General features: G+C 38.9%; 2 protein-coding genes across 2 annotated transcripts in view; both read left to right on the top strand.

Annotated features, from left to right (window-relative positions):
- Nucleotides 1-225: 225 nt before the first annotated feature.
- Nucleotides 226-24,532, top strand: part of LOC144640220 (uncharacterized) — a 303,086-nt gene continuing 278,779 nt past the window's right edge. Inside the window, exons 1-5 of the mRNA XM_078499421.1 lie at nucleotides 226-404; nucleotides 16,866-16,946; nucleotides 17,825-18,193; nucleotides 19,245-19,478; nucleotides 20,248-20,377. Coding sequence (XP_078355547.1) covers nucleotides 16,892-16,946; nucleotides 17,825-18,193; nucleotides 19,245-19,478; nucleotides 20,248-20,377 — 788 coding nt within the window. The 5' untranslated portion in view covers nucleotides 226-404; nucleotides 16,866-16,891. The remainder of the gene's footprint in view (nucleotides 405-16,865; nucleotides 16,947-17,824; nucleotides 18,194-19,244; nucleotides 19,479-20,247; nucleotides 20,378-24,532) is intronic.
- On the top strand, nucleotides 10,767-14,237 carry LOC144640189 (uncharacterized). Its single transcript, XM_078499397.1, has 3 exons — nucleotides 10,767-11,074; nucleotides 12,701-12,846; nucleotides 13,087-14,237. The coding sequence occupies exons 1-3, from the start codon at nucleotides 10,888-10,890 to the stop codon at nucleotides 13,396-13,398; spliced, it is 645 nt and encodes a 214-aa protein (XP_078355523.1). The 5' UTR covers nucleotides 10,767-10,887; the 3' UTR covers nucleotides 13,399-14,237.

Below are 24,532 nucleotides of genomic sequence, written 5' to 3' on the forward strand. Positions count from 1 at the left end.
ATTTTAAAATCATTATGTTCACGTTGTAGTTAGAACAAAAATGTTGAACTCTTTATGAAATTTAAACGCAGTAAGTTAACTAATCTTGACTAGATAGATCAACTTTTTTTATCTTTTTTGCCCAAAAAAGTATTCGCTGTGGGGCCTTTAATATATCCTTGTTTTTCGTTTTGCAAACAGAACGTCAGGAACCAGACATTAACGTCAACTTCAAGACATTACTTGACAAATGGAATTCGTAATGATGTAAAACAAAACAAACAGTAATTTTCCCTAAAAATTAGAATGAAGAGCAGCTGTAAGGCATTGCAACTGGACTTCTCTGTGTGGAATATTTCGTATTTCCTCCCAGTTAAGTGGTTACGTTCCAACATTACAAGACAAGGAAAAGTTGCCATCTTCAGGTAATTTCAACTACAGTTCTCTTTTTTTGAATAAGAGTTTACTTTCAATTTATATAGGAAAACTAGACCGACAAAACCGTTTAAAACAAATGCAAGGCTGGTCAAACAGCTAGCCCTGATGAAGCTAGATTGGAGTCAGTTGTCTTATCGAAATAATCAGATGGAATATAGGGGTTGCGAATAAGGTATCAGCCTTACATAATTTCTTTTGAAGTTTCATTTTTAATCCTAATCTTTGCAAGGATTCCGGCAACAATTTCAGTGATGCTGTTTGTTCAATTAGCCCTTCGTTGCATAGCAGAAGTGTAAACTTTATCCAAACATTCAATAGATAACGCATTTTCAACATTTTTAATTTATGTACCGCGCACAATACCGTCGCAACCGAATTTTTTCCACACTCAATCAAGAGAAACTTTGAAAACGAGCAAATAAAAATTCAAAAGGAGAAAGAACTGAGGTTTGCCAGTTCAACACATTCGCCCCTTTTAAGTCGAAATGGCTGATCATGACATACCTCAATACACAAAGGAAGAACCACTCCTTTCGCGCTTTAAAGCATTCAAATTTTGTTTTTGCGAGATTGAAGGTGGCAAGTTATGAGTCTGTAAAAATTCTTCACTGTTAGACAAGCGGTGAGCTAGTTATACAATGAATGTGGGCATTCTGTCGATTCATAACAGCGTTTAGCATTAGTTTAGTACCTGTTAAAATTCAACATGGTTTTGCTCAAAACAACCTGTGATATAACGGAACAAAATGTGAAAATGGTACTTTTGGAAAATAAAATTAAACAAAAGGAAGACTTTCGAGTAAAGGGCTAATAAAAGGGAACACAAGAAACAGATGTTGAAATTTTAAAACCTAGAGCGAGCTAGTCAACACTTTAAATTTGAATAATAAGATCGCGAATAAGGTCATTCTGACAAATTAAGCATTTTCACCTCTCATATGCACCTTCCGGTATTTGCGAAATATAAATTCAAACAATGCTTTATGCTTGCGAAGCCTGCAGTAAAACAAGAAACACTGGCCTTCGCCAAAGAGTAAAAAGAAGAAAATCGTCTCGAATTAGATGGCTGATTGCTCCATAGTTAACAGTATCTTAAAGGCGCACGTTCAAATTTTTGCTCCGAAAAGGACACCAACGAAATTCCTCGGTAATTTTTAAAAACCATTCCTTAGATATGCGAAAACAAAAAAAATAATCACTAGCTTGCCAGGCTCATGACTGCCACACAATAAAATGAGCTAAAATGAAACTCAAGAAATTAACACCGATATAAACAACAAAACCGGTACCTGCTCTTTCACGAAATCTAACTATAATTTTCTAAGGTTCATTCCAACAGAATAATCTTAACTCGAGAAACTGTTTGTAGCACAGACTACACCTTTTTTTGTCCGAACATATTTTTTTAAGTATTCAGCCTCATCGCACTCTCCCATAGCTGTACAGCTGGTACAGGCAAAGGGAAAGTGTTTTCTTTCTTGTTTTCTTTTAACGATTTCCAAACCAGGCTACTTACAGCAGCTATTAACTGCGGATAGTTCTGAATTTATACTGAAACATTGCATTCAGAAAAGACTCGACAATTAAGGAAGTCGTTCTAGGCCGGAAAGGAAATAGACGCAAGGCGGAGTATAATTTGCGGTTCGAAGGCATGTGTTGATTATAGTGACAGCCAGAATTTATGCTAGTTGCATGTTCCCTAACATTATTGGTCTAGCAAAATGTGGGTTAAAAAAACTTAAGTGTTTACTGACAAAGAGACTGCGACAACAGATGTCTAAAACTTTATGGATGCTAATTTACAATGATGGCACCGGCCGAAAAAACAAACAAAAAAAACAAACAATAAAAACCAATAAGTTTTCTCAAGAATTCGGACTTTTTTCAATTTTATTTTTGGCTCCAAATGAAATATAGAATTATCGAATTATTGTAAAAGAAAAGCAATGCTTTTTGTATAAAGACTGCAGGCGCGAAAAAATGTCGCGATTAACTCGAGTAGGTCGCTTATTTATTTAAACATATGTTAAAAAAAAATCTCCAAATCCACGACATTTAACGTACAAGATGACAAAAAAGTGCGGAAATTACGTGTTGTGAAAATCGCAAAATTAAGTTGTCAGCTTTTTCCTCAGATCCTTCGCACGAGCAAATCAACGGTTGAGAAAGAAAGAGGAAGTTCTTGAGGTTTGCGTTTCACCGCCTTGCTATCAATTTGTCGCCGCTTTGCTTTCTTGCACCACATGAAATATACTGTTCGTAGCTTGGAATTAGAAGTTAAAAGGCTATAATCTAATGCAATCTTAAACAATAGCGTGGGCGCTTTTCCCGTGAAGTAGTTTGTCGTGAATTTTCAACGTCATTATATTGCAATGGCTGAAATTCAATCCATCTCTAATGGACAATTTTACAAAACGTCCGGTACAAAAGCAATCATTTTTTAAACTCTCCAAACATTTTCAAAATCCTACAAGACATGCAGATCAAGGTTCTTTTTAAAGACATCGTCCGAGGTGCTTATAATTCTTTCTCTCTGTGGCCCAATTCTTGTACGTATGCCATGTATAACGTCACGAACAAAACAAACATGCCAACAAAACATCATAAATCAGACATGAACGTCCAAGGCATTGACTGACAAGTTAATTTATATGTTAAATGGAACGCATACGGTAAACTTCCTTGAACTCAGTAAACGTACACTGTTGCATAATGACCGGCAGCCGAACAAGATCTCAAAAACACTAAATTACCGGCAGTACGATCACGACGATGTTTTTTAATTCTTGTAAATCAAACGAATTTTGCCAATCTAAAGTATGATACGTCGATTCAAACGAAGAGCCTACTCTAGCTTTTTTTTATTCGAAGTGATTGATCATCCTCCGAAGATACTCCGAATGCACTCAGAAGATATTCCGGAGATTTTTCGAAAATTGTCCGAACTCCGAATATACTCTGAGTGATGGTTCTCCGACGATTGCAGAAAGAAAACCCGAAGATCCCCGAAGAACTCTCGAACCTGAAGGTGAAAGAAGAACACCCGAGGGATGCCGAAGAAGGCCGGACATTTGAGAAGATTAGGGAAGGCTTTCAAGGATTTGTCTGAACCTTTTGTTCGTGGGAACATTATTCCCTTTAGCTTCACTAAAAAGGAAGGGTTGGAGGATTCGGGAATGGTGACGTGCCATGAATTCGAAGTTTCGGATGCATAACATTTTTTTATGTCACTCCGTTGTTAAGTTTTTATTCACAATTAAAGAAAAGCAGTCATCACTAGTCTTTGGGTGCACTTTGGCAGTAAGAGATCCGATTGTCTTAGGTGAACTTTAGCTGGACTTAGCTGTCTCGCCCTGCTCCTAACAAGCGTATGTCAACCAAGCGTGGTATTTATCTGAGCCGCGAGAAACTGACACGAGACTCGGAAAGGTAAGAGGAACAGTGCTCACTGTTTGGAGCAGTCAGGGAGGTGAACATTGCAAGCATTAGCCCGTCGATCACTCGTGATCACTTAAAAAACAAAATCTTCACAATGCCTTAGTTCTATTTTTTTCGGGTCATCATCGGCAGTCCTTAGTAGTCCTCAGTAGTCTTTGATTCTTCCTTGGGAATCTTCGGTTGATTTGGGCAAATAAAGAATAAAATTAATTTGGTTGAATTCGTCTCTAATATTTTCGCTCAGTATTTTGGCAAACTTGCTGCACATACACCGAATTAATTTTGGAAGCTTCTGTAAACAATTTCAGGCGGAAAAAGTAGACCATCAAGTACCTTTTTAAACCGCGCTTTGTTCTCTTCGCGAAGTGAAAGTTCTTTCCGGAGCGTCGGAGTTTGTTTTGAAATTTGTCAATTAAACAGCCAAATTCTGCCAGACGTCTTTCTCTCTCACATCCTTTACTGTTGTCCTTTTTATATAAGGCCTTCGCCGCCCTTTGTTTTCAAAAATGTTCTTCAGAGATGCAATATTATAGCGACAAAAGAAGCCTCGAGAATGGATTTCGGGAGCCCAAGAACTCAAAAGCTTCCGCTCCCATCGCTTCGCAATTTGACACGCAAGTGTTGACAACGTGTTGACATCTTGCTGTCAACGCTTCAAGCGTAAGCCGATCATATTTTTGCGTTTTGAGAGCAACGCTTAATTCAAACGCTGTGGCTTTGCCGGTAGTCCCAATTTTTTTCGCTACTCGCCTCATTCTCGTCCCCATAGCCCTTTTGTGTCTCTTAGCCGGCTGGGCCTTGGCACGAGAAAAGGAAGGGCTCTGGGGACACAGGATTTCCAGTCCTTGATTCTAAGACTTCCGGTTTTCGTGTATGCAGTCATGACGTTTCAGAAAAATGTATCAGAGAGTCGTTACGTTTTCGACCTCCGTTTAGGAATTCTTTGTTCCAAACAGCCAATCAAAAAAAACGCGAATTAATTCGAAAATCCTATGTCCCCAGAGCTCTTCGTTTTCTCGTGCTAAGCCGGCTAAGAGAAACGAAATGGCTATGGGGACAAGAATGTTATCGCCTCGCTCCGCATCGTCCCCTTTTTCGAGCGGTCATTCATTTTCTGCACTGCTCGTAGTCTAACCGCACGTGGTAAGGAATTCCAAAGGGTAATAGCGCTATATCGTGCGTTGTCCAGAGGCCGATTTATAACCTGGGATTTTGAAACTGTTCTTCTTTCTCGTGTTACGGACATGCACAACAGGACGTGTTACAAAGCGATCACACAAATAATTGGGCGCTAGTCCCTTGACACATTTAAACCCAAGAATACCTACCGTAAACGTCAGATAATTAACTACTCACGGGGAGCCAGCCTAACTCCTTAAGATCTGGTATTATATGGTCGAACGGCATGCTTTGCGAGCGTTTGTTTTGAATTTGATTCTGTCGCTAAAGGAAAACGTTTGAAAATCGAAAAGATTTGGGGGCATTTTGCGGTCTAAAATACTATTGACTGGAAGAAACAAGTATAAAATGTTTGCGTATGGGGCCATTTAGATAAGCACTACTGTTTTTGAAATTGTGACCTCGTGCCGTGGGGTTGCAAGTAAGGCTGTAACAAAGATGCGCGAAATTTCCTAAAAAGGCCCAGTCCACTCGCCTGATGACATTTAGCGATGCCGTCATGACGTACGTCATAACTTAAAAAGCAGTAAAGATATAAGTTACTGTGGCTCGCGCTTCTCCCTTGCCTTTCGATTTTTCCGTCACTTCGATCGTACTCTGATAAACATGTTCAGCTTGGAATAAGAACGAAAAACAATAATGGTTTACTCTTATAAGATTTAAACTAAACGCAGAAAGGTGCATTAAACTCAATATTTTAAAATAACGAGCGCTAGCCTGCGTTTGGTCGAAAGATCAGATATAATACTGGAAACCGAATTTTTAAGAGCATTATATTGAATGAATTTCACGCCATATGTTATGAACGACAAAAAAAATCCAGTCTAAAAGTAATCATTTTAAACTCTCTCGTGCCATATTTCGAAAATTGACTAGATAGATCAAGGTTTTTTTGCAAGGAAAGCATCGGCTGAGTTGCCTTTTTTATTGGAACTTTTGAAACCAGACATGATCGTCCACAAAAAACCAAAAAAATTCCCAAACCAGTTGTTCCCAATAATTGTAAAAGAAAAACTATGCATTTTATATAATGATTACAGGTCATTACATGAAATTTTCGCGTCTTTTAATTTTCAAAACAGCGAAAAATGTAGCGAATAATTCGAGGTCGCTTATCTATTTGAACAAATTTGAAAAAATATATATCCAAATTCACAACACATATGTCGAAAAATGACAAAAAGCTCGAAATTATGTGTCGGGAAATAGCGCTCTTTAAAAATCGCAAAATTAGTTGTCAGCATTTTAGACTCCCACGCACGAGCAAATCAACGGATCATGGTAAAAAAGACAGAGGAAGCTCTCGAGGATCACGTTTCGCCGCTTTTCTCTCAATTTTCCGCTGTTTCGCGTTCTTAGCGCCACATGAAATGTACTTTTCGTATTCTGATTAACATGTCCAGTTTAAAATTAGAATTAAGTAAAAGAGTATAATTCATGCCATCTGCTATGGACAATTATACAAAACGTCCAGTACAAATTAAAAGCAATCCTTTTTTTTTAAACTCTCTAAACATTTTTAAAATCCTACAAGACATGCAGATCAAAGTTTTTTTAAGACATCGTCTGAGGTGCTTATAATTCTTTTTCTTTGTGACCCAATTCTTGTACGTATGCCATGTATAACGTCAGAAACAAAACAAACATGCTAACAAAACATCATAAATCAGACATGAATGTCCAAGGCATTGACTGACAAATTAATTTATATGTAAAATGGAACGCATACGGTTAACTTCCTTGAACTCAGTAAACTTACACTATTGCATAATGACCGGCAGCCAAACAAGATATCAAAACACTAAATTACCGGCAGTACGATCACGACGATGTCTTTTAATTCTTGTAAATCAAAAGAATTTTGCCAATCTAAAGTATGATACGTCGATTCAAACGAAGAGCCTACTCTAGCTTTTTTTTATTCGAAGTGATTGATCATCCTCCGAAGATACTCCGAATGCACTCAGAAGATATTCCGGAGATTTTTCGAAAATTGTCCGAACTCCGAATATACTCTGAGTGATGGTTCTCCGACGATTGCAGAAAGAAAACCCGAAGATCCCCGAAGAACTCTCGAACCTGAAGGTGAAAGAAGAACACCCGAGGGATGCCGAAGAAGGCCGGACATTTGAGAAGATTAGGGAAGGCTTTCAAGGATTTGTCTGAACCTTTTGTTCGTGGGAACATTATTCCCTTTAGCTTCACTAAAAAGGAAGGGTTGGAGGATTCGGGAATGGTGACGTGCCATGAATTCGAAGTTTCGGATGCATAACATTTTTTTATGTCACTCCGTTGTTAAGTTTTTATTCACAATTAAAGAAAAGCAGTCATCACTAGTCTTTGGGTGCACTTTGGCAGTAAGAGATCCGATTGTCTTAGGTGAACTTTAGCTGGACTTAGCTGTCTCGCCCTGCTCCTAACAAGCGTATGTCAACCAAGCGTGGTATTTGCCTGAGCCGCGAGAAACTGACACGAGACTCGGAAAGGTAGGAGGAACAGTGCTCACTGTTTGGAGCAGTCAGGGAGGTGAACATGGCAAGCATTAGCCCGTCGATCACTCGTGATCACTTAACAAACAAAGTCTTCACAATGCCTTAGTTCTATTTTTTTCGGGTCATCATCGGCAGTCCTCAGTAGTCCTCAGTAGTCTTTGATTCTTCCTTGGGAATCTTCGGTTGCTTTGGGTAAATAAAGAATAAAATTAATTTGGTTGAATTCGTCTCTAACATTTTCGCTCAGTATTTTGGCAAACTTGCTGCACATACACTGAATTAATTTTGAAAGCTTCTGTAAACAATTTCAGGCGGAAAAAGTCGACCATCGAGTACTTTTTTAAACCGCGCTGTGTTCTCTTCGCGAAGTGAAAGTTCTTCCCGGAGCGTCGGAGTTTGTTTTGAAATTTGTCAATTAAACAGCCGAATTCTGCCAGACGTCTTTCTCTCTCACATCCTTTACTGTTGTCCTTATTATATAAGGCCTTCGCCGCCCTTTGTTTTCAAAAATTTTCTTCAGAGATGCAATATTATAGCGACAAAAGAAGCCTCGAGAACGGATTTCGGGAGCCCAAGAACTCAAAAGCTTCCGCTCCCATCGCTTCGCAATTTGACACGCAAGTGTTGACAACGTGTTGACATCTTGCTGTCAACGCTCCAAGCGTAGGCCAATCATATTTTTGCGTTTTGAGAGCAACGCTTAATTCAAACGCTGTGGCTTTGCCGGTAGTCCCATTTTTTTTTTTCGCTACTCGCCTCATTCTCGTCCCCATAGCCCTTTCGTTTCTCTTAGCCGGCTGGGCCTTGGCAAGAGAAAACGAAGGGCTCTGGGGGACACAGGATTTCCAGTCCTAGATTCTAGGACTTCCGGTCTTCATGTATGCAGTCATGACGTTTCAAAAGAATGTATGAGAGAGTAGTTACGTTTTCGACTTTCGTTAAGGAATTCTTTGTTCCAAAACAGCCAATCAAAAAAATGCGAATTAATTCAAGAATACTATGTCCCCAGAGCCCTTCGTTTTCTCGTGCCAAACCGGCTAAGAGAAACGAAAGGGCTATGGAGACGAGAATGTTCTCGCCTCGCCCCGCATCGTCCCATTTTCTGGACTGCTCGTAGTCTAACCGCACGTGGTAAGGAATTCCAAAGGGTAATAGCGCTATATCGTGCGTTGTTCAGAGGCCGATTTATAACCTGAGATATTGAAACTGTTCTTCTTTCTCGTGTTACAGTCATGCACAACAGAACGTGTTACAAAGCGATCACACAAATAATTGGGCGCTAGTCCCTTGACACATTTAAACCCAAGAATACCTACCGTAAACGTCAGATAATTAACTACTCACGGGGAGCCAGCCTAACTCCTTAAGATCTGGTGTTATATGGTCGAACGGCACGCTTTGCGAGCGTTTGTTTTGACTTTGATTCTGTCGCTAAAGGAAAACGTCTGAAAATCGAAAAGATTTGGGGCATTTTGCGGTCTAAAATAATATTCACTGGAAGAAACAAGTATAAAATGTTTGCGTATGGGGCCATTTAGATAAGCACTACAGTGGAAACCCGCTTTACGGACACCCGCTTAATACGGACACCCCGGTATTACGGACAGTTTCGTTGGTCCCGACGAAAACCTCATACATTTTCTCTAAAATCAACCCACTTTATACGGACACTCGTGTATACGGACAACGGACACTTTTCCGTGTCCCCAGTGACAAACTCTTATGCATTGTCAACCCCACTTTACGGACACTGTTTATCTGTGCACGGTCAATGTTCATTGTCACAATCATTTGCTAACTTCACCCTGGTAAAATAATGAAAGAATTCGTTAAAACGATTTTAATTTATAACAAAGAGTAGCTTAATAGCGTCAGTGGCTTGCAAAGGTTTTGTCGAGTCTTCCGTCTGCCTGCTTGGGCCGCAATCTAAAAGCTTCCGTGCAAAGTAAAGTTATCGACTTTTTCAAATGAGTTCAGTTGTAGAGTTTAAGAACGTTTATGGTCAAAGTTTCAATACAAAGGAAACTTTATAAAAAACTTTCTGTTGCTGTTGAAATGCGTTTTATTTCTTGTACGTATATAGTAAAGTTGCGACATTTTTAAATAATTCCACTGTTGCGGAGTTTATTAAAGTTTAGTTCGAGTGTCTGACTAGATCGTAAGATTTTCGTTCACAGTTTGCATGTGTCACAGTTAAAGTACAATTTAAGTGCCAATTTCTAAATTTACCAGAAATTGACCGTCAGTCGTCCAATTTCGAATTTCTTCATATCTTGCCCATTTTATCTCTATAGTGAAGTATTTTCAAAAATAAAGTTAAAAGTTTCGTCAGCCTTTTATTTTTGTCAAAATCAGGCAAAGTTTGAAATAAGGCAAATGAGCGTCCTTCCGGTCATGAAACTAACCGAAAATTGACCATTTTCATCTTGCTCGTACAAAGAAACGCAGAGACCTCTGCAAATGAAATTCTACCCAAACATAAACACATCATCGTTCTCCATAATGCACTAATTTAATCGAGAAAGGCTCAAAAATTGTTGACGCTTCAGCCGTTAAAAGAAACCCTATTTCTGCAGTTTGAAATTTTGGCAAATTTTCTCTAAGTTCAACGCTTAAGAAACCCAATTGGTACGTTGAGTTTGAGCTTAAAATGACCATAGATTTGAAGCACATTTCTTGTAGATTAGTGTGTTAAAATTTTTCCGGCGGCATTAAAATATTTCCCCGTCGAGAGACTAAAATGTGAAGGTTATTTTGACGCGTGAAGAGGCCGTAAAACAAACAAGCGCCGATGTACTAAACACAGTTTTATAACAAACTATAGCCAGTTTCTAAGGAAAATGCCTCCTGAGATATCTATGAGGATGGATAATAGTATTTAACATTGTTTGGTGAAATAGAACAATACCTTTCGTGCAAATTCTAAATATAATTAAGTTATAAATAGCGTACAACGATCAATTCCTTCTCTCTCTTTTTCGTTCTCAGCGGAAAGATACAAAACTTACCCGATTTGCGAAATGAATACAGTCTTGGACGTCTTGCACTTGATTGTTGAATCTAATTGTTGAATCTAACAGTATCCCAAATAATATTAGTGCCATGCTGACCAATTGCCATGAATGTTATTTACTTCGAAATGTGTAAACAACGAAGACAGGAGCAAAGGTCGTAACTTGACACTTCAAAATTCTTTTGTTTCGATAAGATTGCGTGACACTTACGCTGTGGAATTTTGGCAGACCCCCAAAGTCTTTCCGTTGTCTTTACGTTTGTGAGTTTGTGGTTGTAGGTCTTTTAGTCTGTAAATTTTGCCATAACACCCGTTATTGTCGTTCCTCGTGGTTTTATTAAAGCCTTTATGGCATCTTGTGGCTACTCTTGCTTCGTCGGAGATGCGTGCGGTCCAAGTTCCTTCAACCCGGCAAATGTAGCATGTATTGCGATCAGCGATTGCAGGAAAGATGTACGATCTCATCTTGAGTATTGCAAGATTAGCGACGATTCTGGGGTGGACAGCGAAGCAAAGCTTTTGCTTACTCGCGCAGGTAAGCTTATATAGCACTTATAAGCCTTACAACCACATCACTACGTTTATCGTTCTTTTTTTTCTTTATATATTCGGCATACAACTACTTTCGTTGACTGAATTTTCAATCAACAATTTTTAGGTTTTTTGAAATTGAAGAGTCGCATCTGAAAATGACGGTGTGCCCTCGCCATCGCGATTTATTTGGTACCAGGTGGCGGCACAACAAGTCCCGTTGTACAATTCCTTCTGAAATGGCTGCCCACAAGTCTTCTGGTCCAAAAGCTCACTGTGGGTGTGTATACCGAGAAAGTACAAGTGACTCGTGGGATATTCCATAGTATACCACTCGAAAGCGTTGCATAACTAGTATGTACTAGTAGGCTCGCGTACGTATTATACATTGTTTTAACAATAGCGAGAAGGACCGAAAGGAGAGGAAAAATGGAGATCTTCCGAGCACGTGGCGCCAGTGCAAAGCGCCCTCGCAAGCATCTCGCGTTCCGCGCGTGTCATTTCATCTGACCTCACCCTTAAGCCTTCCCTTGCAGGCTACATTCGATTTGATAATTGATTGTTCATAGATTTTTGAAAAAGTGGAAAGTTTGTTTTAAAAGTAAACCTCAAAGCCGAGAAACCAACCAGAAACGAGAAGCTGATCATTTGGACAATTTCTAAACACTATATAGGGTGGCTTTAGTTTCTCATTTTACTGCAACAGTTTTTATGGTACACTCTTTTTTTTTATTTGGCACCTCAAATGATTTCACGTTTTTTACTACCACGTTTTTGAGAATTTTTTTGGTTACAGAGAAATTACTTTTTTGCGTGACCTCAGTTAGTTATACTTGTGCCAAACTTTGGGAAAACGTTTATTAGTACCGGTGCAAAGCGATAAAACCGCAAAAAATGATTTGAAACTGGAGTTCCGTATTTTTTCAATAAAACGCCCCCGGCGTTTATTTCAAACTTGGCTTGGTGGACCCAGCATTTATTTGAAGCCGGCGTTTAATCGGGGCCCGGCGTTTATTAACGGATAATTTTCTGTCAATTTTTCAGATTGATTTATTGTTACCGATCTCCGAGACCAAGGGGCCGTTTGTCAGGGCGGGGCGATTTTTATCTTCGTCTTGCCCCGAAAATCTGTCCCTGGGTCTCCAAAGTTGATAATTACCCAAAAGTACATTATAGCGGATTGGAGACGTTATGTTGCAATCAACGCCGGGACCTCCAAGTTGCTCCAACAACTCCCCCCCCCCCCCCCCCCCCCCCCCAGCGCGCACGTTTATTTAAAAAGTAGCAATTTTGACCCGGCGTTTACTCGAGGCCAACGTTTAATCGGGGTCCGGCGTTTAATCGAGATAATACGGTAATTGGCAAAAAAGAACGCATTATAAAATTCTTTACGTTGTCAACCTCGTTCCCAGGGCTTTTCCCTTGGTGATTACGCCGTGTCTGCCGAGTTTGTCTAGTTTTACAGGAAGTGTGGATAAGTAAATATAAGTAAAAAACGGGTTTCTCGGAAATGCGGAAGGCTCCCTCAGGTTTGAGTTGCGGAATTCTTTGTAAACAACATTAAAAAAAATATTGAATGTAACAACTATTGGTAGCTTATATATATAGATATATTTTTACAATTTCACAGCTATTTGCAGGCAGTGTAGAGAATATTTGATCAATATTATGTCACGTGTGACGGTCAGTGAAGATATCAGCGAGCCTATACAGTCCTCTGTAATGCCAAGCGACAAAGAAGAACAGGAAAAGGGCGACAAATCTGCCCAGGAAGAGGTAATATCATGTCAGTGACCGTTCGTGTATTCCGTGCAGGAGCAAATCCAGCGCTCCTTTGCTATTTTATTCTAGCGCTTTATTTTTTTGTTTTGGCTTGTGACTCAAGAGCGGGAAGTTGGAGGGGGAGGGGGAGACACCCTATTTAAACACCCAGCCCCTGGCCCACCGAAATGAATTAAGAGCAATAGAGCTTTTATTCATATTCTAAGCTGGAAATGTTGCACCTTTGGATTGCAGGAAGATGATATCAGTGCTGCTTCTGATGAGGATCTCACAGCAGGACTTGGGCGGATGACGATTTCCGATGACAGCCCTGTATTTTCTCCCGAGTCGGCCAGTACTGTTTCTTCCTCTGGAGAAGAAAGTGGTTTTGCAAGGGTGGTAGCCCGACCAAGAGAAGCTTTTAATATTTTCCTCAATCACTGTCAGATCCAGCCGCTTGGAAGGCCTTGGCTGGAATGGGGCGAAGTCAGTGTGCGTACAAGGCAGCGCTATGTCCAGCGATCTAGCGAGATTGTGTCAGCTGTACTTAAAAGTAGTTTCGCCTAATAACGCTCCCCATTTGTGAAAAGCTCTACAGAAAGGTTCCCAAAGGCCGAGAATGTTTGTGGTATTTTGAAGAGATCTTCCTTAACTAAGGTCAAATACCAGGAGTTTTGTCGTTTCTTTATACAGTATTCAACTTTTTGTTGCGTTGCGATATTGTTTTGTTACCAGATCCCACGCGGTTTTAATCACGCAAACAATTTGTTTTAGTCACATAGTTTCAAGCGTTTCACACGCAGGCTAACATTTGGCCGTTTTATACAAAGACATTCTGGCACTACAGGTCAAATAATTGTGGTAAGTACTTTCTTAGCGTGTCAATACGGCTTCACGTAGGATGAGCTTTCAGAGACGAAGCGTGTTTATAGAACTTTCAGAAATATTTATACTGCCTATGCAACAAATTGTCGCCTAGGCAGTTTATCGCAAACTACAGTTGTTTGCCCTCTGGTACCTTTATCCGGCAAGGGATCGCTTCAAAGTGAATTAATGTAATTCAGTTTTTTCTTTCGAACGTTATATTCTTTGTTGTCTTTAAACTCGATCGCTATATGAAGTAAATTTGAATATTCACTGATTTCTTGACTGGTGTAAATTTTAGCAAACCAATGTAAACAGTTTCGAATTACACATCAACAGAATATCTCCCGTCTTGTATGTCTTCTAAGTGAACATATTATAATGTTATTTGACAAAGTAATATGATGTTCGGTTCAACATAAAATACACAGACTCTAAACCATTCCGGTTAAGCATTTAGAACTCGTATATTTTTAAAGCGATAATTAACGAAGAGTAATCGTGACGGCCGGCTTGTTTGTTTCACGGTCTCGTCACGTCAAAATAACCTTCACATTTTAGTCTCTCGACGGGGTACTTTTTTAGTGCCGCCGGAAAGATTTTAACACAGTAAACAACAAGAAATGTGCTTCAAATCTATGGTGATTTTAAGCTCAAACTCAACGTACCAATTGGGTTTCTTTAGCGTTGAAAGTAGAGAAATTTTGCGAAAATTTCAAACTGCAGAAATGGGGTTTCTTCTAACGGCTGAAGCGTTAACAGTTTTTGAGCTTATTTCAAATAAATTAGTGCATTATGAAGAGCAAGGATGCGTTTATTTTTAAGTAGAATTTCATATGCAGACGGTTCTGCTTTTTTTTGTACGAGCGAGATAAAAATGATCAATTTTCGGCTAGTTTCGTGACCGGAAGGACGCTCATTTGCCGTATTTCAAACTTTGCCCGATTTTGACAAAAGTAAAAGGCTGACGAAACTTTTAACTTTATTTTTGAAAATACTTCACTATAGAGATAAAATGGGCAAGATATGAAGAAATTCGAAATTAGACGACTGACGGTCAATTTCTGGTAAATTTAGAAATTGGCACTTAACAACGTTTTGTTGCCGCAGAAACGTTTGCCTTCGTCTTTGTGTCGATAAAACATGCATTTGTGACTTTTTTCTGAAACCCCGCTTAATACGGACACCCCGATAATACGGACAATTTGGCTTGTCCCCTTGGTGTTCGTATTAACGGGGTTCCACTGTACTGTTTTTGAAATTGTGACCTCGTGCCGTGGGGTTGCAAGTAAGGCTGTAACAAAGATGCGCGAAATTTCCTAAAAGGCCCAGTCCACTCGCCTGATGACATTTAGCGATGCCGTCATGACGTATTTCATAACTTAAAAAGCAGTAAAGGTAGAAGTTACTGTGGCTCGCGCTTCTCCCTTGCCATGGTAATGTCAAGTTCCTGACACAACATCCTATGCTACCAAATTAATTCCAGATAAATTTTAGATAAACTCACAAAGTTTGGCAGGGTTTGGCTGAATCGTGAAAAAGTTATAAGCGTTTAAAGTCAGGGCGGGCCTCAAAAGCCCCACCCCCCGGTCTGAATAGGAGGTATTCCGCCTATTGACGTTTTCGATAAAGAAAAAAAATTAAAACAATTGCGATAAAAACCATTTGCGGCACTGACTTAAACTGAGATACCTTAGAAAGAAGCCTTTCGGGCCATTTGTGACCCTGATTACGCCAGCATTACCCGCTGTCTGGTCAATGCCAATAAAAGTCCCTCCTAATTCACATGTTACGCATTTGCTGATAATGAAGCGTTTTTGATCTTCAGTAAGATCATAGGTAAAGGTAAAGGTAAACTTTATTTATGCAGGGTGGCCCATTCAGCACAGTGGCTGGTATCCAGAGGGGCCCTGCTAAATACATTTTCTAAAAATATAATATATCTAAAATTTAAAAATAGTTGTAAAAATAGAGTTTAAACTTATGTCTAATACTTGAAATAGTTATATAAAAGAGAGTTTAAAAACTGAAACGGATTACAAGCAAGTAATCAAAAGAGTCGGAAGTAATCAAAGGAGTCGGAAATCAAAAGAGTCGTAAGGTCCTCGGAAATACTCTGATACGTTTTCGACCACAAAACGTTTTCAATCCTTAATGAAATGTTTGAGAAAAACAGACGACCCCTGGCCAAAAACCACACCTGAACATTCTAAAACACATAGAAACCAACAAGAAACCGATAATCCAAATGCAAGGCTGATTGTCCGAGCAGCCTTGCATTTGTTTATCGTTTTACTCTATATTGCTGATCCTGATCTACGCCAAGATCCGGCTTCACTTCGCTGCTGTTTAATTTGTACAAGTGGGCCTTGCATTATTTTGGTACCGTTAACAAGAAACCCCTCAGACGTTCTTTCACTGGGCAACATAGTGGCGCCTTTTCTTAGGTGTAAAGTTCTACTTCTTTAAGTTATTTTGTATAACTGGTCTCTTGTAACCCTTCCTCCATTGACTTTATTGCTTATAACTGACTTTCTTTATGCACGTCTTATACGTATGCGCTTGGATGTGCTTTCGACCTTTTCGGACTTCTTCAAGATTTGGCAGTGGTAGTCGTATGGTCGCTGTAATGTTCTTTGGAATGTTCCAGATTTCCTGTAAGAGATCCGAAGCACTCGAATGCTCTTCGTAAATAATCGCACGAGACCGAAAGATAGTCTACACTAACAAAAAAATCTGTAAAATTAAGGTGAGGTAAAACTAACTGCTTTCTGTCAAAATTAGAACCGACAGCTGAGAAATAGGTAAGATGTCAATCGATGATAAGAAATGGCCGAGATCTTAACTGATAACTAATATCAAGCACCCCACCCTACCCTTAAGTTGAATTTATACATGGCACATAAATTAATAAATGTCGTTTCTTTGTTAAGTGAAATGGCAACTTCGATAAGTGAAAGTAAATGAAGAAGCGTTCTCAAGTTGAATACTCGGAAAAAATATTTTCCGAGTTTCCCCAACGGAAGTCGAACCCATGACCTTCCAGAGCGTCCTACCGGTATTCGGGAAGGTCATGGGTTCGACTCCCGTTGGGGGAACTCGGAAAATCTTTTTTCCTAGTATTTAACTTGAGAACGCTTCTTTATTTACCTGTCGTTTCTTTCTTCTAGCAAAGTTTGGAAAGAACTTGTTAACGATGTGCAAGTGGATACATTTATCTCTGCTCGTGATTGTCGTGTGGAATCTTAAAGGTAAGATGTTGAATGATAAAATCATTGGAGACGAAAACATTTCTGCGGCATGAAAAGCTTATAATTGTCATGACATGTATAAACATGGAAATATTTTGTTTACAGTAAAAGGTAGATACAGTAGGTAAAAATCGGACAAACGTCATAAAATTCCGGTTATACCTCTCTGAGCTTATAATCTCGTCAGGGGTTTTGGCTTGGCTGTTTACAGTTGCGTTTTTTTCAAAAAGGGGTTTTCAGTAACGTCATATAAAAACCGTTTCGCTAACATGCAGCGTTTAACAGTATCTTATGAATGAAGTATTGCAAAAGCCACTCTGATGAAAAGATTTAATTGATGTGCACGTGGTTTGCAAACTTGTTTATTGTCCATTTTACATTGAACTGCAATGTTCTTTGAAGACGTTACTGGGTTGACATGGACATTTTGAATGGAAGGAGATTATATCCAGAGGGACTAATAATCGGAATAGGGAGGGTGTGAAACCGACATCGACGGATTGAACATTATTTTGAAAGTCGGTTATATAATTTAGAGAAGACTTTCACGTGTCTAGCAGCAAGAAAAATTGTCCACTTGGCGCCGAGTTGGGTTTTTTTTTCCCGCTGCGAAAAAAAACATTGCAATTTTGATTGGACCAACGACCTTGCTTCCAAAACATAAAAGAACATCACAAGGAGTAATCTGGAACAATTAATGTTCTACTTCTTAACAATATGTTCGTTATTTTTGCTTCCAAGTTATTTGCTTTTATTTTGAAACAGCCTAAACAATATCACGTTTCTCATAACAAGTTGACTGTTTTTATCTTACAAGTGTTGCTAATTCATTTTTATACATAACCGCATGTCTGACATTATCGCATTCTAATTTACAGCTGTGTATTGCACACGATGCGACTTTGACTTAGATGTCGCCAGAAGGACCATTCACTTTGATTCATTGGGGAAGGATAAGTTCCTCTGTGCATACCCATTCAGACCGTATTGCAGCTGTGTTATCAAGGCCTTACCGGGAAATCATATCCGGTCAAAATTTGTGATTTTCAATCTGGCGAACAATCATGACAGGCTTTACGTGTATGATGGTAATTCAACACACCTGAATACGTTATTGGGAAGTTTTACCGGAACAAAGCAATCATTCACAGTGCAGTCAAGTGGCCCTTTGATGACGATCCAGTTGAAAAGGGATTTTCGGTCTCGCACTATCTTCAAAGCCTCTTACAATTACAGTACAACAAAAGGTAAGCAGTGTTTATCGTCGTATAGAGGGTTTATGTCAGAGGTCGAAACTGTGACAGAATAACAATCAGCATAGAAAATTGCACGAAAAACAAGCCCAAAGTTTTTGTTGCTTTTCGCGTGATTTTCAATACATATTGTTATTATAATTTCAACCCGTGAGGTATTTTAGCCGTTGACGTCATTTTTTCCCTATTCGCAACCAAGCCTTGGAACAAGGTTGTTTAATGGCGGCCATAAAATATCGGAAATAAACGTTAAAACAAAACGACTTCTGATGTTCGTAATGGATTGAAAATTTGCAAGGTGAGTAAGAAAGTCTTATTGTACACGAAAATGTAAAAATATGGAAATCGAAAATTTGATCGTAGTAGCACTTTAAAAAAGCCATTTATATCTGAACTCACAAAACTTTTCTAAATGCGGACAGAGGCACATATTAATTACCGCCCGTATGTAACAGCGTTCTGGAAAGCGGACCGAATCGAATTCAGCGGTGAACTGAGTCGAACTAAAAAAATCAGACCGGCTTGATATATTTGCTTTGCCGGTAGGGTTTAAAATCAGCCCTAGCAAGACAGAAGGTTTGCCTGTGAACATCACAGCACCATTGCCAATCAAGATTGGACAGCTGCACCTTGCGATGACTAAATTCGTCACCTATTTGGAAATTACAGTCTGCAGTAGAGAGGGAACCGACCTGGAAAAGCGACTGATGATTAGTAAAGTTAAGGACCGGAGCCTCCACAAAATTGCGACCTTTGTAAAGATAAAGATCTACCAAGCTTGTGAACTCTCCGCTCTACCGTCTTTGGATCTGATTGTTGAAAAACGATTATGTACGATCTAAAAAAGCTAAAGGTTAAAAAGAAAACCATCGCCATATTAAACAAATAAATATGAACGTAAATTGTAAACGAAACTTTAGCCCGCCTGAGCTCTCGGGACAAGATTATAAATGTTTCTCCGCGAGAGAAGGAGGGCTACATTCCTATACCTTTGATATCTGTTTAATGGCCTTCGTTTCTTTCATATGTCATGATTTACTTGCAGAAAGACCAAAAATAATTGTTCCATCGCCAGTTGTGAGGACAGTACCAGGTCATTTCGTGTGGTGTTCTGCTGAGGGGTTTCCACCCATTAACATGACGTTGCTTCGGAACTCTACATCCTTGGCTAATGGGATTGGAAGGGTAATGAAAAAAGCAGACAAGGAAGACAACTACATCTGTTTTGCTAGGAATGAGGCTGGCACTGACTCTAAAGAGTTCCCAGTAACATTTGTGGGTGAGTCTCTCCCTTTGTTTAGAAGTCATACCTAAAATTTACAGAAGCGAGCTCCTTCCTTTGATGATACAAATTTATAAATAGTGTGCTATTGTGCACTGTACGGTAGGGTGCGGTTAGTGTGATGCAGTGTAGTGTGTTGATCGGTGTGGTGTGGTGTGCTGTAGAGTGCTGCACGTGTGCGGTGCGGTGCAGTATGGTTTGGTGTGGTGTGGTGCAGTTTGGGGTAGTGTGGCTTGGTGTGGTGTGCTTCGGTGTGGTGTGATGTGATGTGGTATGGTTTTTTTGTGTTGCGGGGTGATGCGGTGCGTTGCGGTGCGGTGTGCCATGAGTTGTGGTGCGGTGCGGTACGGTGAGTGTTGTGCATGTGGAATGGTGTGCTATGGTGTGTGCTATGGTTTGGTGTGCTGCGGAACTTTGTGGCGCAGTGTGGTGTGGTGAGGTGTATTGTGGTGTGGTGTGGTGTACTGTACGTCGCAACGGGTGTGGTGAGGTGCGGCAGGTAAAGGCGTAGTTGAGTGTGGTGGGGTGTGGTGTGGTGTGCGGTAATTTCTATGAAGGAATTTAAAAATATGCCAAGTGTGCACAATGGCTTATAATGTTGTAATGCATGCAACTGAAACAAACTGATATATTTTTGTTACACAGGCTCGATATCATCTGTTTTAGCATTGCCTTGTTTTTTTAGGTGATAGTAACCCTCATTATTTTTAAGTAGAGAATCCACTTTAATCCGAATGCTAGCGCTGTTATATATGGATTTTTTCAGGTTGCGAGAATGCTTGCTCTGGCGATGGCAGCGTTGATAAAAAAGACAAGGTTAACAATGAGTTTAGTTGCACGAATATCGGCTCAACGATTGACCTATTCAATTGCCTTCCGACAACAGCGACAGAGTTGTAAGATTTTGCTATTCTTTATAATATGTTTTCCTTTGTTTCGGTGTCTGTCTGTTTGTCTCTCTTTGTTTCTGTCTAATGCCAGTTTATACGAGCAATTTTTATGTGACACAATTATTTGCTCATGTAGACGAGGAAAGTTGGCCAATTTTTATGTGACAAATATATTTGCTGAGAAGCTGGCGTGTTTGCTTTTATGTGACAAATAAAAGCAGTCACATACGAAAAATTGCTCGGGGTAGACGACTCGTCACATAAAATGTGGCAAATAATGCGTTAGCACATATTTGGTGAAAACTAACCGCCAGCAAACCGGAGTGAAAGCTAACCGCAAACTAACCGGAATGAGAACCAATCGCTAGCAAACCGGAGTGAAAGCTAACCGCCAGCAAACCGAAATGAGAGCTAATCGCTAGCAAACCGGAGTGAAAGCTAACCGCAAGCAAACCGGAGAGTAAGTTTGGGTCCCGAGTTTGAGACCTGAGCTCGAGTCCTGAGCTCGAGTCCTGGCTTGGTATTTAGGCATCCTCTTTTATTAGAAATTTATACGAACTTACACTAAGGTTTCTGAAATAAGGGGGCCATTATATGACTCAAAGGCGGAATGAATTTTAAAGAACGGTGAATTATTATTGGAAATATGGTTAAAATGGTGCAGGATTGTAAATGTGAATTAAACGTAGGATACTAAATTAGATCTTTCTCGTGCTCATTTTCAAATGGAAACAGGTCTTTACAAAGGAATAAGATCAGCAACCTTCCCACGGGTGCATTTCGTCATATGGCTGCGCTGAAAGTTCTGTAAGTTATATAGATTAAGTCATAGAAAGAGCGACGTATGGAAAACGAGCAGCGAACGAGTGACGAATTTTTGCAGCGAGGGAATGAAATTAACTTATTTTAATTATACAAAACAATAAATAAACCATTGTAAATCTTTAAGGTGGTAGGTCCATTTTGGATGGAAACCTCTCCAAATCCAGAAACCTGGCTAAAGTAAAAATATTTCAGGCTATTGGTGGATTTCCACTGACGCGTAAATTTTTACGTGCGTGAAAAAAATTAGAGACAATGTATGAACGGCCTGCGTAAACGTGTACGCAAGCCGTTCATACATTGTCTCTAATTTTTTTACGCACGTAAAAAATTACGCTTCAGTGGAAATCCACCATAAGTCAATAAAAGTTAAGCTTCAGAAAAATTGATGTTCGAGGTGACAATTTTCACACCTCACCTGAATTGGTGATCAGGCTTTTTTTTTTTCGTTTTACGGCTTCGGAATTATAAGAAAGTCAAAAAGAAATGCAGGAGTCTATTTCCATGTGATATAGGGGATATGTCATTGACATTAATCCCTTTAAGTATGAGGGTTTCAAAGTTGATAGGTATCGCTAGAAAAAAACTGGGTCGAGCCACCTTAAACTAATACATAAAGATAAAGCTGAGTTGAAGTTGTGACAAGAACAAAGCACGCAAACAACAATGTGGCTTGATAAGGGGAGGGGGGAGGGGGCAGCAATGTGGTAGGTGTAGCAAGATTTTAAGTAATGCACGCACTGAAATACCTCACTTATTCCTCCCAATAGTGTTGGAGTAAAATAAGAATATTGTCAGAGTTTTACTTACTGGCTGGATCGGACAAGATTTAGGCAAGGGAGCTTACAAAGTTAATGATGTATAACTAAATGTCATTGCCCTTCACCAATGGAGGTAGGGTGGGTAAAACTAAATTATTACAATTTTACCTCTTTCGTGCAAAAGCTGCCAGAAAAATACCCTGAGATATTGTTCTGCTGCTTTTACAGCAGGACAATGCCTCAAAGTTCAACCAAAAGATACAGTTGTATTATAAACGAATCAAAGTGGCTATGAGCCGCTGAACTCTGAAAGTAGCCTGAGTATCAGGCTTTTCTAAAGGGGAAGGGAGAAAGGGTAGAAGCGCGAACGGAAAGAAAAGCCTGACACAGACGCTTTCATTCCAGTTTTCCACCCCTCACGGCGTGATAAGCGTCAACCAATCAAATTCATTTCCGGTTGTCACTTGCGAAGCCGGACCAAGATATAACTGATAAGACAAAATACATCTTGCAACAATATTTATAAATGCCGATCCCGGCATCAATAAAATGCAAGTAATCAACGTTTTCACAGAACATATATCTTGTCCTTACACGGCGAAAATTTCGAGAGTTAAAAGCATATCTTACAAATAGAATTGAGCAAAAACAAACTAGGAAAACATGTGGCAAAGAAGTGTGAAACAAACAGGAAACCATGCAGCGCAGACTAATGCTTGACCTCTTGACATTTCCTTGGCCACAATCTTACGGCTCTATTTAATACATAATGCCTCTAAATAAAACAGTGCCCCTCAGAAAGAAGTGAGAAGCAAATTATGTCGAAAAACCGAATTAAACACAGAACGGCAAGGGTACAAATGTCACAAACGTAGGCCCGTCACCTTTATTTTGCTAAAACTCCGAGGACGTCTTTCCGTTTCACAAGCAGCTTTCGAGGCATAATTTCTGTCCTCTATTACGTCTAATTCCAGGAAAAACTGTAGAGCGCCTTCACGAGCCGTTTTGAAGTCGTCGCCTTCCATAAATACACTGAAATAATGCTGAATAACGTCGAGCGAAGTTTTCGTTCACTGTTTGTTCGCGTGGATATCAGTCATAGAAGACGCCGTTATGAAATTTTTATTTCCGGTGGTCAGGGCCCATTGTGAATTACCCAATCAGCGCCACATCCAGAATCTGGATGTTCGACATGACCCAATCAAACCATCGGAAGCTCCATCATATTCTCCACACTTTTGAATTCGAGGTAAACTTCGACTACCAGCCTAATATGTTTAAACTGTCATTAACTTAATTCAACCCGAAATCAAATCACTTTAACACTCCTGCGAAAGTTTGACACTACATGTGCTGGAATAGCCAAAAGTCACATACCCCTTATAAATTATCTTGGGAATATTTGGAAATCAAAAATATATCTTGGAAAAAAAATTGGAATCTATTGGCTCTTTCATACACATGGGTAATCAAAACTGGATCCAAGCGGAGCCGTTTCTTTTTTATTTTATTTTATAAAATAAAATAAAAGAGAAACTTATGATCAAATATAATATTTATTATATTTGCTCCTTATCTTAACATATAACTATGGAAAAAAAATTGGAATCTATTGGCTCTTTCATACACATGGGTAATAAAACTGGATTCCAAGCGGAGCCGTTTCTTTTTTATTTTATTTTATAAAATAAAATAAAAGAGAAACTTATGATCAAATATAATATTTATTATATTTGCTCCTTATCTTAACATATAACTATGGAAAAAAAATTGGAATCTATTGGCTCTTTCATACACATGGGTAATAAAACTGGATTCCAAGCGGAGCCGTTTCTTTTTTATTTTATTTTATAAAATAAAATAAAAGAGAAACTTATGATCAAATATAATATTTATTATATTTGCTCCTTATCTTAACATATAACTATGGAAAAAAAATTGGAATCTATTGGCTCTTTCATACACATGGGTAATAAAACTGGATTCCAAGCGGAGCCGTTTCTTTTTTATTTTATTTTATAAAATAAAATAAAAGAGAAACTTATGATCAAATATAATATTTATTATATTTGCTCCTTATCTTAACATATAAACTATTGAATTTAACCTGGACCCTTACCTTAGACCAACCCTGGAAAAAACTTCTTATACTATTTTTGTAAAAAATTTTGTATCTTGTGCGTTTAAATCAATTTTCAGATCTATGCCTGAACATAACAGAGCGAAGCTGAAGTGATTATCATATTAGCTATTAATATCTTTTGTTACCTCAGTAAGCTCAGGTTCAAAATTTTGATTATTGCTTATTTCATTTTCCATATAATATTCTTGTATTTTTATTAAATTTTCATTAAAATTTTCGTATATAATTATATCACGTACCTCGTTTTTGGGAATGCATAATTCCTTACAAATTGCAACTAAAACATGTATTTGCTCCCGGCCACTTAATTGTGGAATAGGTTTTTTGTATATATAGCAATTTTTTATTATAATATCAAACATTTTGTTATACTTTTCTCTTAAAACGTTTGTTGACATTAACTACTCTTATATACTAATACTTTATATATCTTTT

The sequence above is a fragment of the Oculina patagonica genome, unplaced genomic scaffold (genome assembly GCF_052425735.1).
Source record: "Oculina patagonica isolate OP01 unplaced genomic scaffold, crgOcupat unplaced2, whole genome shotgun sequence".
NCBI classification, from domain to species: domain Eukaryota; kingdom Metazoa; phylum Cnidaria; class Anthozoa; order Scleractinia; family Oculinidae; genus Oculina; species Oculina patagonica.

What these genes read in the sequence shown, in the direction of transcription:
- LOC144640189 (XM_078499397.1), top strand. Translation starts at nt 10,888, where the DNA reads ATGGCATCTTGTGGCTACTCTTGCTTCGTCGGAGATGCGTGCGGTCCA. An exon ending in GCTTTTGCTTACTCGCGCAG is followed by an intron (nt 11,075 to 12,700) that starts GTAAGCTTATAT and finishes ACAATTTCACAG; the next exon opens with CTATTTGCAGGCAGTGTAGA. An exon ending in ACAAATCTGCCCAGGAAGAG is followed by an intron (nt 12,847 to 13,086) that starts GTAATATCATGT and finishes TTTGGATTGCAG; the next exon opens with GAAGATGATATCAGTGCTGC.